This window comes from Pongo abelii, chromosome 20 (genome assembly GCF_028885655.2).
Source record: "Pongo abelii isolate AG06213 chromosome 20, NHGRI_mPonAbe1-v2.0_pri, whole genome shotgun sequence".
Classification (NCBI taxonomy): Eukaryota; Metazoa; Chordata; class Mammalia; order Primates; family Hominidae; genus Pongo; species Pongo abelii.
The window spans coordinates 19,010,044-19,025,455 of record NC_072005.2 but is presented as its reverse complement, the minus strand read 5'-3'; the positions used below and the strand labels follow the sequence as shown (position 1 = coordinate 19,025,455).

General features: G+C 60.4%; 1 protein-coding gene across 1 annotated transcript; it reads left to right on the top strand.

Annotated features, from left to right (window-relative positions):
- Positions 1-4,359: 4,359 nt before the first annotated feature.
- Positions 4,360-12,808, top strand: COMP (cartilage oligomeric matrix protein). The gene is made up of 19 exons (XM_024236658.3): positions 4,360-4,486; positions 4,742-4,827; positions 5,063-5,114; positions 5,560-5,732; positions 6,400-6,537; positions 6,785-6,859; positions 6,948-7,106; positions 7,184-7,288; positions 7,379-7,486; positions 7,991-8,150; positions 8,971-9,089; positions 9,330-9,382; positions 9,474-9,655; positions 9,770-9,948; positions 10,075-10,123; positions 10,490-10,686; positions 11,212-11,384; positions 12,388-12,527; positions 12,620-12,808. The coding sequence occupies exons 1-19, from the start codon at positions 4,408-4,410 to the stop codon at positions 12,664-12,666; spliced, it is 2,274 nt and encodes a 757-aa protein (XP_024092426.2). The 5' UTR covers positions 4,360-4,407; the 3' UTR covers positions 12,667-12,808.
- The last annotated feature ends 2,604 nt before the right edge of the window (positions 12,809-15,412 follow it).

Genomic DNA, 15,412 nt, shown 5'->3' with positions numbered 1-15,412 from the left:
GGTCTCGCATGCCTCAGTTCTAATTCTGGATGTGTGACCTCAGACTGTCTCCTCTCCTCTCTGAGTAAGACAGAAATAAGAACGATCTGAGGTATAAGCGACAGGCACAGGGTATAAGTTTTTTTGTTTCGTTTTGTTTTTTTGAGACGAGGTCTCGCTCTGTCGCCCAGGCTGGAGTGGAGTGACGTGACCTCGGTTCACTGCAACCTCTGCGTCCCCGGTTCAAGCGATTCTCCTGCCTCAGCCTCCCGATTAGCTGGGATTACAGGCACACGCCACCACATCCAGCTAATTTTTGTATTTTTAGTAGAGATGGGGTTTCACGTTGGCCACGCTGGTCTCGAACTCCTGGCCTCAGGTGATCCACCTGCCGTGGCCTCCCAAAGTGCTGGGATTATAGGTGTGACCCACCACACTGGCCCACGGTGTGTACCTTTCATATGGAATAAGCACGCTAGTAGCGCTGGAACTGGGTGCTGGGCTGAAGGATTTCCATGGGTCAGCTCATTCAATCCTCTCAACAGTGATCATCCCCATTTTATGGGTGAGAAAACTGAAGCACAGAGAGGTTAAGTGACTTGTCCTAGGTCACACAGTAAGGCCATGCTCACCAATATTTGAATCCAGGCTGTGTGGCCCCCTTCCCTGCCATATCAAGTACAGAGGTGGCAGGGGTTACTAGGGTTAATATGATAATGTTGGCTGGGTGCAGTGGCTGAAATCCCAGTGTTTTGAGAGGCCGAGGAAGGAAGATCCGTTGAGCCCAGGAGTTCGAGACTAGCCTGGGCAAGATAGTAAGACCCCCATCTCTATTTTAAAAAAGAAAAAAAATAGTAATGACATTACATTAACTATAAAAAATAGTAATGGCCAGGCGCGGTGGCTCACGCCTGTAATCCCAGCACTTTGGGAGGCCGAGGCAGGTGGATCACCTGAGGTCAGGAGTTCGAGACCAACCTTGCCAACATGGTGAAACCCCGTCTCTACTAAAAATATAAAAAAAAATTAGCTGGGCGTGCTGGCAGGTGCCTGTAATCCCAGCTACTCGGGAGGTTGAAGCAGGGGAATCACTTGAACTCAGGAGGCGGAGGTTGCAGTGAGCTGAGATTGCACCATCGCACTCCAGCTGGGCGACAAAAGTGAGACTCCATCTCAAAAAAAAAAAAAAAAAAAATAGTAATGAACACGAATCATAGGGATGCTGTCCCGGCTCACCAAACCCTCCAACCTAACCTTTCTACACCAGTCCAGGCCCCTGGGTGGGAGCCCCTCAGGCTCAGAGGGACAGAGCAAACCACAGACACTCACAGTCCCCAGGATCAGGGCTAGGCTGGAGGGTTATCTGGAGAATATCAGCAGGGAAGGCTTCCTGGGGGAGGGGGCATTATAGCTGGACCTTGAAGGATGGAGGACGTTGTATGAGGTGGTGGGAACAGCAGGTACAAAGGCCCAGAAGGACACCTAGAGAGAGTTATTCTGTAATGTGAGGCAAGTGTGGTGTGCACAGGAGGAGGGGACTGCTGCCTAGAAGGGGGATTTCAGGGCTGGCGAGATCCAGGAGGCAGGAGTGTGACCCCAGACAGTCCCTCTCCGGGCCTCTGTTGTCCGATCTTGGGACACCCTCAGGAACTCCACCTTTGTAGTTCCCTCCGCCCGGAATGCCCTTCCCCGCAACTCCCCGTGGCCCAGCCATGGATAAGGCCACGTGTGTCCAAGCAAGCCCCAGCACTGTGACTGGCCTGTGGCAGGGGCCTGGCTTCCATGTGCTCCTGTCCTAGCTGTGTGCAGCATATGCCAGCCCACAGGCCCCACTGGAGCTGTGGTTTTCCCGAGAATTCCAGCGCTGCCGGGAGTGGCCCCCAGGTGTGCTGAAGGCCAAGGAAAACAGGAGGTGAGCTCATGGCCCCAATGCAGGCAGCAGGCAGGGCAGGCACTATTGAGGACAGGCTTCACTGGAAATGCTCTGGCTGGGACCAGCTGCTTCCACCCACACTCCACTTATAGGCCTGTCTCTCTTCACTCACCCTCTGTGGCTCCCCATTACCCTCGGGAGACTGCTGGAGCCCCACACCACCAGCACTGCCCTTTCACACACAGCCTCATCTCCTGCTTCTCACTGAGCCCCAAGAGCTTGTCACCTTGAGGTCAGTCCATCCAACGGGCCAGGTTGGTTCCTGCCTGAGGGCCTTTGCCTATGCTGTTTCATCTACCTGGAATGCCTTTCTGCTACCTCTGCCTGGCTGTGTCCTCCTCACCATCCGGTCCTCAGCTTGGTGGTCCCTCCTCCTCTGGAAGCCCACCCTGACCCATCCCCTTTCAAACAGATCAATTTCCTGGGGGCTCCTATCATTGTCTGTGTGTCCCATCACAGCCATGAGCCCACTGGGCTCCCCATTTGAAGGAGAGACTGGGTCTGGCTTCTTCACCCTGTGTGCCCATTGCCCAGCACAGGAGACATGACACACAATAGTCCTTGATGTTTGTGGAATAATTAATGTGTCTGGAAATGTCCCCACCTCCAAGCTTCACACGCTTCCCTCCACCAAAACTGCCCTCACCTTTTCCGTCTGCTGATCCAAGTCCTCCTTTTCTTTTATGTCTGTCTCCTTGCTACCTCCTCCAGGAAGCCCTCGGTGACTTCTTTGTAGGCTCCCCAGAAAGTATCTGGCTCTGAGTCTAGATTCACCCCTGCCCAAGGCAGTGGCCTTAGGCCAGTCGCTTCTTCTCTCTGGGCCTCAGTTTCCCTGTCTATAGAATAGAGGCTGTGAGTACTGGAAGGTGGGAGTGGAGAGGGTTAACTGATTCCAGGAGGTTAAGGGGTTTTGTAGCTCCAGAGTGTGGCTGGCCAGTTAGCGGTAACTTTTATTTTTATTACAGGCTGTTCCCACAGCAGCTGGAGCACAGTTTGGAAGGTATGGCACAGCCTGGACAAACAGAAGCCCCGGCCTCCACCCTCGGGCCTCCCCTTGCTAGAGCCCTTTAACTTGCTCCCCCCCAGATGGGGCCTCACACCCCATTGCACAGATTAGAAAACCAAGTGGGCCTGTCCCCTTGGACAGGGGGTAGGGCAAGATCCTGAAAGCTGTCCCCTGCTCCACCAGCCAAGGGACCACGGGGAGGGGAGGGAACACCAGCAATGAGTTGGGTCGGGGGGAGTCATTTGCAGCCCTCCAGCATTGGGGCCAGAAGCGGCCTCCTTGGACAGAGGCAGGAAAATTGAGAGTCCCCGGTCTCAACTGCCCCTCCCCTATTTTCCATTCATCATCATGATCATCATTACTATTAATCATTAATTAATAATTATTAACTTATTACCTCCATTGTGCAAGGGAGGAAACTGAGGCACAGGCATAATTTACCCAGTTTTTTTTTGAGACAGAGTCTGGCTTTATCGCATAGAGACTGGAGTGCAGTGGCGCAATCTCGGCTCACTGCAACTTCCACCTCCCAGGTTCAAGCGATTCTCTGCCTCAGCCTCCCAAGTAGCTAGGATTATAGGCGCCTGCCACCACGCCCAGGTAACTTTTGTACTTTTAGCAGAGATGGGGTTTCACCATGTTAGCCAGGCTGGTCTTGAACTCCTGACCTCAGGTGATCTGCCCACCTTGGCTTCCCAAAGTGCTGGGATTACAGGTGTGAGCCACCGCACCCGGCAATTTACCCAGTTTTGAAGCACTTCAGGAGGAGTGGAGGGCCAGTCAGTCTGATCCATAGTGGGTGGGCCTATTTTTTCAGACACTGGTGACTCTGTTTCCCCAAGTGTGAGCTGAGAGCGTGGCCATGGAGCCTGCCTTGTTTGGAACTGGAACTCAGGTTTGGCATACAGCAAGCACTCAATCAATCAATCAATCAATCAATCAATCAATGAGCTAAATGCTATGGCTGGATCTTGTAATCCCAGTTATGTGGGGAGTATCGCTTGAGGCCGGGAGTTTGAGACTACTAGCCTGCACGACATAGCCAGACCCGGTCTCTAAAAATAAAAATAAAAATAAATTAGCTGGGCTTGGTGGTGCCCGCTTGTAGTCCCAGCTACATGGGAGACTGAAGCAAGAGGATGCGATATAGCCACACCCCATCACACACACACACAAACAGACGCACACGCACAGTGAATGAAAGTGGGGGCAGTACCCCCTGACTCCCTGCCCCACCAGCTCTCTCCACAGACCCCGGGACTCAGTTTCCCCACCATGTCGGATTCAGCCGCGGGCGACTTCGCGGGGCATTCCGGGCGGGGACTTGAAGGCAGGGGCCAGCACCATCTGTTTACCTTGAGGCTGGACGTTGGGCAGGGCTGTGGTGGGCCGTCCCTGGGGCCGGCCGTGTCTTGGGGATAAATAGGCCCCGCGGGCCTCGTGGGCGGTAGAAGGCGAGCAGCCACCCAGCTAGCTCCCCGCCACCGCCATGGCCCCCGACACCGCCTGCGTTCTTCTGCTCACCCTGGCTGCCCTCGGCGCGTCCGGACAGGGCCAGAGCCCGTTGGGTAAGCCGCGTTAGCACCCGCGCCGTGCCCACGGCCCCACAACGGACTGTAGGACCCGTGAGAAGCCCGGTATCCAGGCTGTATGGGGCTCACGGACTGTTCGTAGGGGACGTGCCGGGCGCAGAAAGCAGGTGGCGGGACCAAGACTAGAGGAGCGCAGTGGGGCGTCGGAGGTCCGGGTTCGCTGCGACAGTGGGAGTTGGTGGTGGGGTTCCCCGGCCCCATGACGCCTCACCAGGTCCCCTGCCGCCGCAGGCTCAGACGTGGGCCCGCAGATGCTTCGGGAACTGCAGGAAACCAACGCGGCGCTGCAGGACGTGCGGGAGCTGCTGCGGCAGCAGGTGCGGGGCCCGGGTGCGGGGCAGGGAGTGCTAGGGAACGGAAGGGGGTCTCAGTTCCCAGCGAGGAGAGAGGAAGTACCCGAGAAGGTGGAGAGGAGATGGGGAGGGAAGGGGGTCAGCGGGTAGGGAGTCCTCGGCGAAAAGAGGCTGTGGAAAGGGACCCCGGGGTGGAGAGAGGGGAGACCCGAGGGACGAGGAGAGGTTGGGACCCTGCTGATTCCACCCCACCCCGCAGGTCAGGGAGATCACGTTCCTGAAAAACACGGTGATGGAGTGTGACGCGTGCGGTGAGCGCGGCGGGGCGGTCGGGAGAGAGAAGAGACCGGAGACAGAGACACAGAGACAGAGACAGAGACAGAGAGCCAGGGAAAGTTGGGGAGGAAAAGAGACGGAAGGAGATGGAGGCTGAAGGATAGGTGGAGAGACTAACGGGAATGGCGGAGGTAGAAACAGAGACAAAAAGACAGAGGCGGTGCGATAGTTTTGGGGAAGTGAGAGACGCCACGGGGCAGAAAAGCGGGACAGAGACTCAGAGAGAGACCGGGGAGACCCTGAGGTCAGAGCGCGCAGCCTCTGGGGCGGGATCGCGGACAGTGCAGGATTTCGGGCCGCCCCGGGCGGGGGTGGGGGGGAAGGGGAAGCCTCCAGCCCCGGAGCGTGGCCATGATAGGCTCTGCCCCCGGGCGAGCCACCGATCAGCCCCGCCCCGTCTCCCCCTCTCCCCCGCGGCAGGGATGCAGCAGTCAGCACGCACCGGCCTACCCAGCGTGCGGCCCCTGCTCCACTGCGCGCCCGGCTTCTGCTTCCCCGGCGTGGCCTGCATCCAGACGGAGAGCGGCGCGCGCTGCGGCCCCTGCCCCGCGGGCTTCACGGGCAACGGCTCGCACTGCACCGACGTCAACGAGGTGCGCTGGCCCCGACACTCCACCGCCCTGACGACTCCCTCTACCGCCCCCCAATCTCTCGCCGCCCGGGAGACTCCTTCCTCCACTGGGGGTGCTCGCCCCGAAGAGCCTCTCACCTCCGGGGGCGCACAGCCAGACTACCTCCTTACCGCGGGGGGACGCCCAACCCGAGGACCATCCCCGTCACCACCCGGGACGCCCGCCACCACAACCCCCTCCATAGCTAGTGACGCCCGCCCCGACGACTCCCTCACCGCCAGGGAGGGTCCGCCCCAGCTACCCTCCTCGCCGCAGGGGATCGCCAGTCCCAACGACCCTTCCACAGCCAGGGAACGCACGCCCAGACCCCCCCGCCACCGCCAGGCACGCACGCCCCGACGACCCCTGCCCCCCTCTGCTGGGGATGCCCGCCCTCATCCTTCCTCCCCTCGCCCATGAGGTAACAGCCCGCTGGAGGCGCTCTCCTCTCCTCTCCCGGTTGCGCCCTTGCCGTCATCAAGGCAAAGTCGTGCCTGACCCCTGCGACAATTGCTTCCATCTCACGTGGCGAAGAGCTCCAAGCACTGGCATATGGCCCTTGAACTGTCCACATCCGAGACACTACGAGGTGCGGCCCCCAGGGCCCAGCTCGAAGCCCTCTGACCCTCTGTGGCCCCTCCTCCCCCAGTGCAACGCCCACCCCTGCTTCCCCCGAGTCCGCTGTATCAACACCAGCCCGGGGTTCCGCTGCGAGGCTTGCCCGCCGGGGTACAGCGGCCCCACCCACGAGGGCGTGGGGCTGGCTTTCGCCAAGGCCAACAAGCAGGTGAGGGGTGTGGGGGCCCCATTTTTGCAGCAGAAGGGAAGGGGGCGTCCATTTTGTTTACCAGTAAACTCCTCTTCCAGCCTCCTTCCAGCGGGAGGAGTGGGGAGAGGAGGGGTCCGCTTGCGCCAGGGCTGATCGGTTTGGGGTAGGATGGAGGGGAGAGGCAGGATGCGGAGGAAGTGTGGAGGAGGTGGGAGGTCCGGGAGTGTCTGCGTGGGGTGGTGACCTCTGAGTTCCCCTCCCCTAGGTTTGCACGGACATCAACGAGTGTGAGACCGGGCAACATAACTGCGTCCCCAACTCCGTGTGCATCAACACCCGGGTAAGGCCCGCTGGGGAGGAAGAAAGGATCGCGGGAGGTGGGGCAAGTGGCGGGCGGCCTGAGCTGACCTCCGGCGGCTCGGGCGCAGGGCTCCTTCCAGTGCGGCCCGTGCCAGCCCGGCTTCGTGGGCGACCAGGAGTCCGGCTGCCAGCGGCGCGCACAGCGCTTCTGCCCCGACGGCTCGCCCAGCGAGTGCCACGAGCATGCAGACTGCGTCCTGGAGCGCGATGGCTCGCGGTCGTGCGTGGTGAGTGCGGGCGGGCTGGGCGTGAGGCGGGGTTGGGGGGCGGCCACTCCAGGGCACCCACTTACACTCTCCCGCAGTGTGCCGTCGGCTGGGCCGGCAACGGGATCCTCTGTGGTCGCGACACTGACCTGGACGGCTTCCCGGACGAGAAGCTGCGCTGCCCGGAGCGCCAGTGCCGTAAGGTGGGTGGGGGCGGAGCGTGGCGGGCCCGGGCAGGAGGGAGGGCGGGACTTCATGACCACGCCCCTCACACCTTCTGTGCCCGCCCCCAGGACAACTGCGTGACGGTGCCCAACTCAGGGCAGGAGGATGTGGACCGCGATGGCATCGGAGACGCCTGCGATCCGGATGCCGACGGGGACGGGGTCCCCAATGAAAAGGTAGATCTACGGCTCGGCGCGGTGGCTCACGCCTGTAATCCCAACACTTTGGGAGGCCGAGGCGGGCGGATCACGATGTCAAGAGATGGAGACCATCCTGGCCAACATGGTGAAACCCCTTCTCTACTAAAAATACAAAAATTAGCGGGGCGCGGTGGTGCACGCCTGTAATCCCAGCTACTCTGGAGGCTGAGGCAGGAGAACAGGAGAATCGCTTGAACCCGGGAGGCGGAGGTTGCAGTGAGCCGAGATCGCGCCACTGCACTCCAGCCTAGCGACAGAGCAAGACTCCGTCTCGAAAAAAAAAAAAAGAAAAGGCAGAGCTGTGAGCGGGCCTAGGGAAGTGGGATGGGGCGTGGCTTGGATGGGGGCGTGGCCTCCGTGGTCTAGGAGGGGCGCAAGGTTCCTTGCAGAGGAGACCGGACTTCGGAGATTTGGGAATCTGAGGAGTGTGACCTTTTCCTTCTCGACCTGATCTCACCCTTAACCCACCCTGTCATCCAGGACAACTGCCCGCTGGTGCGGAACCCAGACCAGCGCAACACGGACGAGGACAAGTGGGGCGATGCGTGCGACAACTGCCGGTCCCAGAAGAACGACGACCAAAAGGACACAGACCAGGACGGCCGGGGCGATGCGTGCGACGACGACATCGACGGCGACCGTGAGCTCGATGGGGGTTGGGGGGAGAGGAGAGGCGGCGGGCACCGAAGGGCGGGATTCGGCTCCGGGGCGGGGCTTGGCTGGTTTTGGAAGCCGGATGGGGTAAGCTGGACTAGGGCGCCCTGGACCAAAGACCATGGTGGGGCGCCAGAAAAATGCAAGCTGGGCTGCAAGGCCAGGAAAAAGGCAGGAATATTTGGAAGGGAAGGTGGTCCCTGTGTCAAATGCCGCAGGCAGGAATTAAGTGGACAGAGATTCGAGCCTGGGATTTAGGACCTGGGAGGTGACAACTTTACAGATGGGGACATAGGGGCTCAGGGTGGCACACACGGGCACCCAGCTGAGCCACCCTGGGAATGAGAGCCCGTCCCCCTCACTAGCCTTCCCTTGGATGGGACCATCCATTGTTAAAGTTCCCGTGGGCCGGACGCGGTGGCTCATGCCTATAATTCCAGAACTTTGGGAAGCTGAGGCGGGTGGATCACAAGGTCAGGAGTTCGAGACCAGCCTGACCAACATGGTGAAACTCCGTCTCTACTAAAAATACAAAAATTTGCTGGGCGTGGTGGCGCACACCTGTAATCCCAGCTACTCGGGAGGCTGAGGCAGGAGAATCATTTGAACCCAGGAGGTGGAGGTTGCAGTGAGCTGAGATCATGCCACTGCACTCCAGCCTGGGTGACACAATGAGACCGTCTCCAAAAAAAAGCTACTATGAAGCTGGGACTCTGTTCCAGGCCAGCCTCAGGCTGGCCTCATCCTAATGAAGTCATCCTGGCCTGGTCCCAATCTTGGGGCTCTGGTCCCATGGATTTTTGCAGGGATCCGCAACCAGGCCGACAACTGCCCTAGGGTACCCAACTCAGACCAGAAGGACAGTGATGGCGATGGTATAGGGGATGCCTGTGACAACTGTCCCCAGAAGAACAACCCGGATCAGGTGAGGGCAGGCCAGACTCCAGCTGGGTAAGCCCTCTGGGTGAACTGCAAGTTGGATTACCCAGCCTACAGCCCAGCTTAGAGCATTTCACACTGCCAGAGAAATGACCTCCCGGTCCGAGCAGCCTGGGGTGGGGGTTTCCTTGGGGTCAGGAGGACCTTGGCTGTGCGGCTGGGTTGGGTGGGAGGCTTTCTGATTTCCTCTGTCTGATTGTGGACCCCCGCATGCTGCCCCCCGCAGGCGGATGTGGACCACGACTTTGTGGGAGATGCTTGCGACAGCGATCAAGACCAGTAAGGAGGCCACCGGGGTGGGTGTCCGGGTAGCCTTTGACAAAACGCTCTGGAGAGCTCATTGTCTCTGGATCCCACCTATCCACTCTAGGGATGGAGACGGACATCAGGACTCTCGGGACAACTGTCCCACGGTGCCTAACAGCGCCCAGGAGGACTCAGACCACGACGGCCAGGGTGATGCCTGCGACGACGACGACGACAATGACGGAGTCCCTGACAGTCGGGACAACTGCCGCCTGGTGCCTAACCCCGGCCAGGAGGACGTGGACAGTACGGCGGGGGCGGGGCCTGCGGTGGGGGCGGGGCCAGTGGGGGCTCCGGACGCAGGGTCTACGGTGGGCGGGCCCTGACCTGAGCCCACCGAGGGGGTCTCCCACCTCTCAGGGGACGGCGTGGGCGACGTGTGCCAGGACGACTTTGATGCAGACAAGGTGGTAGACAAGATCGACGTGTGTCCGGAGAACGCTGAAGTCACCCTCACCGACTTCCGGGCCTTCCAGACAGTCGTGCTGGACCCGGAGGGTGACGCGCAGATTGACCCCAACTGGGTGGTGCTCAACCAGGTGGGAGCGGAGTCCACGTGGGGGGTGATGGGACCCTAGAACCCCCACAGTGAGGCCTATGCTGAGGACGGGGTGCCTAGGGCTGTCACGGCCAGCCTGAGGCCCTCCTTTCTTTGACCCCATCAGGGAAGGGAGATCGTGCAGACAATGAACAGCGACCCAGGCCTGGCTGTGGGTGAGAAGCGGGGAGCAGCGCAATCCTGCACGGAGCGGGCTCAGGGAAAGGGGCCAGAAAAGGGGCGGGCCCGGGCTGTGAATGGGCGGGGCCAGAGGGGCGGGGTTATATGGGCGGGCCTGGGCTGAGAAGGCGCGGGGCCAGAGGAGGGGCGGGCTCGGAAAGGGCGGGGCCGAGTGGAGCTGGACTCTGGAGGGGCGTGGCCAATGGTAGATGGGGGCGTGGCTGAGTCCGGGCTCCGCGAGTGGGGATGGTGCAGGTCTGCAGGGAGATCGGGACCCAGGGGGCAGGTTTGGATTCTGGGTGCCAGGTTCCGGGGGCTGGGGCTGGCGTTCGGAAAGGCCACTGCTCTCTCCCCATCCCTAGGTTACACTGCCTTCAATGGCGTGGACTTCGAGGGCACGTTCCATGTGAACACGGTCACGGATGACGACTATGCGGGCTTCATCTTTGGCTACCAGGACAGCTCCAGCTTCTACGTGGTCATGTGGAAGCAGATGGAGCAAACGTACTGGCAGGCGAACCCCTTCCGTGCTGTGGCCGAGCCCGGCATCCAACTCAAGGTGCCAGGGCCGTCCGTGCCTGACCTCTGTGGTCCTCATGCCCTCTCATGCCCCTCCCTACAACCCTTTACAGCCCTTAGAGCCCCCCAGCCTCATACTATGGACCTCAGAGCTGTCCCAGCCCTCCTCTGGGCTCCTGGAGTCCCCAAATCCTCCCAGTTCCTTGCACAAGCTCTCAAACATTCTCAGGGCCCCCCAGTCTTCCTATGGACCCTAAACCCTCTCGCAGAGCCCTAAACTTTTCCTTAGTTTCCAAGTCCTTCTGCAGAGCTCCCCATCCTCCCAAACCCTGAACCTGTCCACAGACTCCCAAATCCTCTCATGAACCTGCAGACCGCTGCTGCCCCCTGTGACCTATCCACAAGCTGCCACTTGGCCCCTGAAGAAGGCTTCCTTGTGGGTCTCTCATCCAGACCCCCCCTGGCCGCCCACCACCTGCTGCTCCCAACTGTCTCTCCAGGAAGGTGTCTAGGGGGGCTCTGGTGGCCCGCGAGGTCTCTGACTACCTTTCCTGGGTATTGGCAGGCTGTGAAGTCTTCTACAGGCCCCGGGGAACAGCTGCGGAACGCTCTGTGGCATACAGGAGACACAGAGTCCCAGGTGCGGCTGCTGTGGAAGGACCCGCGAAACGTGGGTTGGAAGGACAAGAAGTCCTATCGTTGGTTCCTGCAGCACCGGCCCCAAGTGGGCTACATCAGGTGGGGACTCCACCCTCTGCTGTGGGCTGGGCTGGGGACATGTAGGCCCAGGTGGGAGTGCCCTGGCCAGGCAGGGGCTGTGACCCTGGTCCCCTTATCTGTACAATAGGAAAGATACAGGGCAATTAGAATGAACCTATGCTGGTCCAGGCGTGGTGGCTCACACCTGTAACCCCATCACTTTGGAAAGCCAAGATGGGAGGATCGCTTGAGCCCAGGAGTTCGAGGCCAGCCTGGGTAACATAGTAAGACCCTGTCTCTATAAAAAAGAAAAAATTAGGCCAGGCGCAGTGGCTCATGCTTGTAATCCCAGCACTTTGGGAGGCCGAGGCAGGTGGATCACCTGAGGTCCGGAGTTTGAGACCAGCCTGGCCAACATGTTGAAACCCCGTCTCTACTAAAAATACAAAAATTAGCCAGGTGTGGTGGCGGGGGCCTGTCATCCCGCCTACTCAGGAGGCTGAGGCAGAAGAATTGCATGAACCTGGGAGGCGAAAGTTGCAGTGAGCTGAGATCATGCCATTGCACTCCAGCATGGGTGACAAAAGTGAGACTCTGTCTCAAAAAAAAAAAAAAAAAAAAAAAAGCCAGGCGTGGTGGCACGTGCTCATGGTCCCAGCTACTAGGGAGGCTGAGGTCAGTTGAGTCTTGGAGTTAAGGCGGCAGTAATTGCACCACTGCACTCCAGCCTGGGTGACAGAGCGAGACCCTGGCCAGGACACAGCACACAGTGTGTATCCAGCTAGAAATGGGGCCTCACTCAGTCCCTGTTTCTCAGTCTCCATTCCATGCTGCTAGCAAGCCCAGGTGCTCTGTTTAGCACCAACTATGTCCAGGGCCCTTGATGTCCACCTCACCAGGAAACTGAGGCCCAGGGCAGAGGCCTCACTTGCTCCCAGTGCAGCCCAGTCAGGGGTACCCATCTTCCAGGGCTGGCCACTGAAGCTCTGAGAGGGAAGGGCCCGGCCCAGGTTCCCCACCCCTCACCATGTCTGACCCTCAGGGTGCGATTCTATGAGGGCCCTGAGCTGGTGGCCGACAGCAACGTGGTCTTGGACACAACCATGCGTGGTGGCCGCCTGGGGGTCTTCTGCTTCTCCCAGGAGAACATCATCTGGGCCAACCTGCGTTACCGCTGCAATGGTGAGCCGAGGGCCAGTGGGCCATGGGTGGGGAGTCTGCACACAGGCCCTGCCGGCCTTCTCAGCCCTCACCTGCCCGCCCTCTCCCTGCAGACACCATCCCAGAGGACTATGAGACCCATCAGCTGCGGCGAGCCTAGGGCCCAGGGTGAGGACCCGCTGGATGACAGCCACCCTCACCGCGGCTGGATGGGGGCTCTGCACCCAGCTCCAAGGGGTGGCCGTCCTGAGGGGGAAGCGAGAAGGGCTCAGAGAGGACAAAATAAAGTGTGTGTGCGGGGAGTGGCGGCTGTGGTTTTTGCTGCATGGAGCCAGTAGGGACGGGCCTCTGAGGGGGGGTCGGGCCAGGGAACCCCAAACCAAAGCCTCAGTGCTGCAGCTGCTGCTGAGTGCCAGTGGCCTGCCAGGGACTGTCCAACTGTGATGTGGGATTTGGGGAGGCCCCTGGGTCCGCCTCCACGACCCACCACCTCATGGTCACAGGCCTGGATGCCAGCCATGGAAGAGCTGAGACCCCTGATACGGTGTCTGCCCCAGGATTCTGGGGGGCAGGTTCGCAGTCGTCCCAGCTTTAGGGACCCCTTCCCTTGCCTGGTCTGGGGGGAGTGTGTGTGTGTGTTCTGAAGGGTTGAGGCACCTGCCAGTGCACCTGCCACGCCCATGTGTCACCCCTGAGGGAGGAGGGAGGGGCTCAGAAAAAAGAGGAAAAGCCAGTGACGAAAACGTTGGATTTTTATTACGTTTCATTACAAAGGATGCAAAGGTACAAAGACAAAAGCGGCCGCGCCAGAGGATGGGGCAGGGACGGCCGAGTGTGCCCTGAGCCGCCTGCCCCCGCCCGCCGTGGCCGCCCACAATCATGGCCCACGGGACGTCCGTGGCAGAGTATACATGCTGGGGTTGGGGGAGAGCCAGCCTGGGCACAGACGGGCACAGGCAGGTACAGGGCTCGGACCGGCGGGTTTGCATATATCAGTGGGGCCACCCAGCCCCTAGGGGACAGTTTCCTACTCAGAGGCACGGCAGGGCCAGTGGACTTTGGCTGCCAAAGCCCTCCCTCCCCAGGCCTGCTGGCCAAGGCCATGGCTAAGTCCCCTCCTGGTGGGCAGGAGGTCAGAAGTGCTTGATGGCTGGGCTGGGCAAGGGTTGCCCCCAAATTCCAGAACACTTTGAGATGGGGGCCATCCCCTGACCCCAGCACATGCCACCTGTCCCTGGCTCCTGGGGGTGGGGTGCTGGCCAGGTGCCCAGAAGGTGGATACAGCCTCTGGAATCATCAGAGCCAGCACCACCCCAAGGCCCAGCCTCTGCCCCCCATCCTGTCCAGGAGGAGCCCGGGGCCCTGAGACCTGCAGATCTGAGAAAGTGACAGGAGAGAAACTGAGGCTGGGATCACGAGGCACTCGCTCCTGCCCCACCCATGCCCTCAGGAACTCCCCAGCACCCAGGCCTGGGGGTACAACTTACTCCACCTCCTACTCCCAGGGGGAGAATGGTGTCTGTGGCCAGTGGGGATGGGTGGACACCTGTGCCACACGGAAGAGTATGGGGTGCCTGACCCCTGCCTGGCCAGGACCCTGGAAGGCCAAGGGCCACAGGGAACAGGACACTTGGCTCAGGTGGAGCTGGCTGGGGAATGTCCCAGGGACCCCCAAATCACATGCCGCAAGACCCCCCAGGAAATGGAGGCCCCTGGTCCATGGTGAATGGGGGTAGAAAGAGACCCAGGTGTCCATGTAGCCCAGGCAGGCCTCCCAGGGTGAGTGAAGGGCCGAGTCTTGCCCCTGCTCTTAGGCTGTGTAGGGAAGGCTCTGGCGCCTGCACGCCCTGGCCCAGGGCACCACATGCAGGGTGACGGGCCAGGCCCAGGGGCACATCTGTGCCATCGGCTTTGTGGCCCTTGCTCTGAGAGCCCTTGCATCCCACCCCCACACGGAGGGCCCCTCGGCCTCTGAGACGGCTCCATTGGGACCCACTGAAGGTGATGGGAGCTGCTGTTTTCAGGGCAAGGTGACAGAGGACCCCCGAATCCCGCTGGACCTTACTCCGCCAGCCTCTCCCTGGTCGGAGGGCTCCTTGGAAATACAGAAACCTCAGGAAGCAGGTCACAGCCCGAGTTTGGAAGGATGTTTGGTTAAAAACCAGCTCAAGGCCCACCTAAGGGAGGCACCAGAGGCCCCTCTAGGTACGGGTCCTGCCAAGGCTGTTCAGGCCTGGGATGCTGGGCAGAAGTGGCTCACACCTGTAGCCCCAGAACTTTGGGAGGCTGAGGAGGGAGGACTGCTTGAGCCCAGGAGTCCGAGACCAGCCTGGGCAACACAGCAAGACCCCATCTCTAAAAAAATAAAATAGAAGCCACCCGGCCTGGACCCCCATGGGCCTCTGGCAGGCTCCTGTCCCACCTGACCGGGCTCAGGCGAGGTCCCAGCTCACAGCCCCCAAGCCTGACATCCAAGCCCCAGCAGGAAGGATGGATGGACATGGGGGGCCCTCCTGGCTAGGGGTCCTCCCGGGAGCTTGGCCCCCTGAAGAAATCAGGCCAAAAACACTGATGCCAACACTCTCCTCCCCAGAGCCGAAAACCCACAAGCAGGGCCCTGATGGGGGCAAAGAACCCTCTTCTCTGGAGGACACAGAGAGAGGCTGAACTTGGGCTACACCCTCTGCCTGCAAGACTTGCCACCCTGGGGAGTGACGCTGGCGAAACAGGAAGGTGGGGACGCCATGCTCTCAGGAGGGAAAGCCCTGGCTGAACTTCGCCGTAGGGGACCGATGTGCCCAGCAGAGGGTCTGCAGAAGCCATGAGCACATGGGTGCATGGGGAAAGCAGCCTCTAACCCAGCGTAGACCAAGCATCCGGGCCTGACCAAGGACACAGACGGCGGG

Bases quoted from the DNA above. Each gene is read 5' to 3' on its own strand.
- COMP (XM_024236658.3), top strand. From the start codon at position 4,408: ATGGCCCCCGACACCGCCTGCGTTCTTCTGCTCACCCTGGCTGCCCTC. The intron at 9,949-10,074 runs GTGGGAGCGGAG...TGACCCCATCAG, and splicing joins ACTGGGTGGTGCTCAACCAG to GGAAGGGAGATCGTGCAGAC. The intron at 12,528-12,619 runs GTGAGCCGAGGG...CTCTCCCTGCAG, and splicing joins CCTGCGTTACCGCTGCAATG to ACACCATCCCAGAGGACTAT.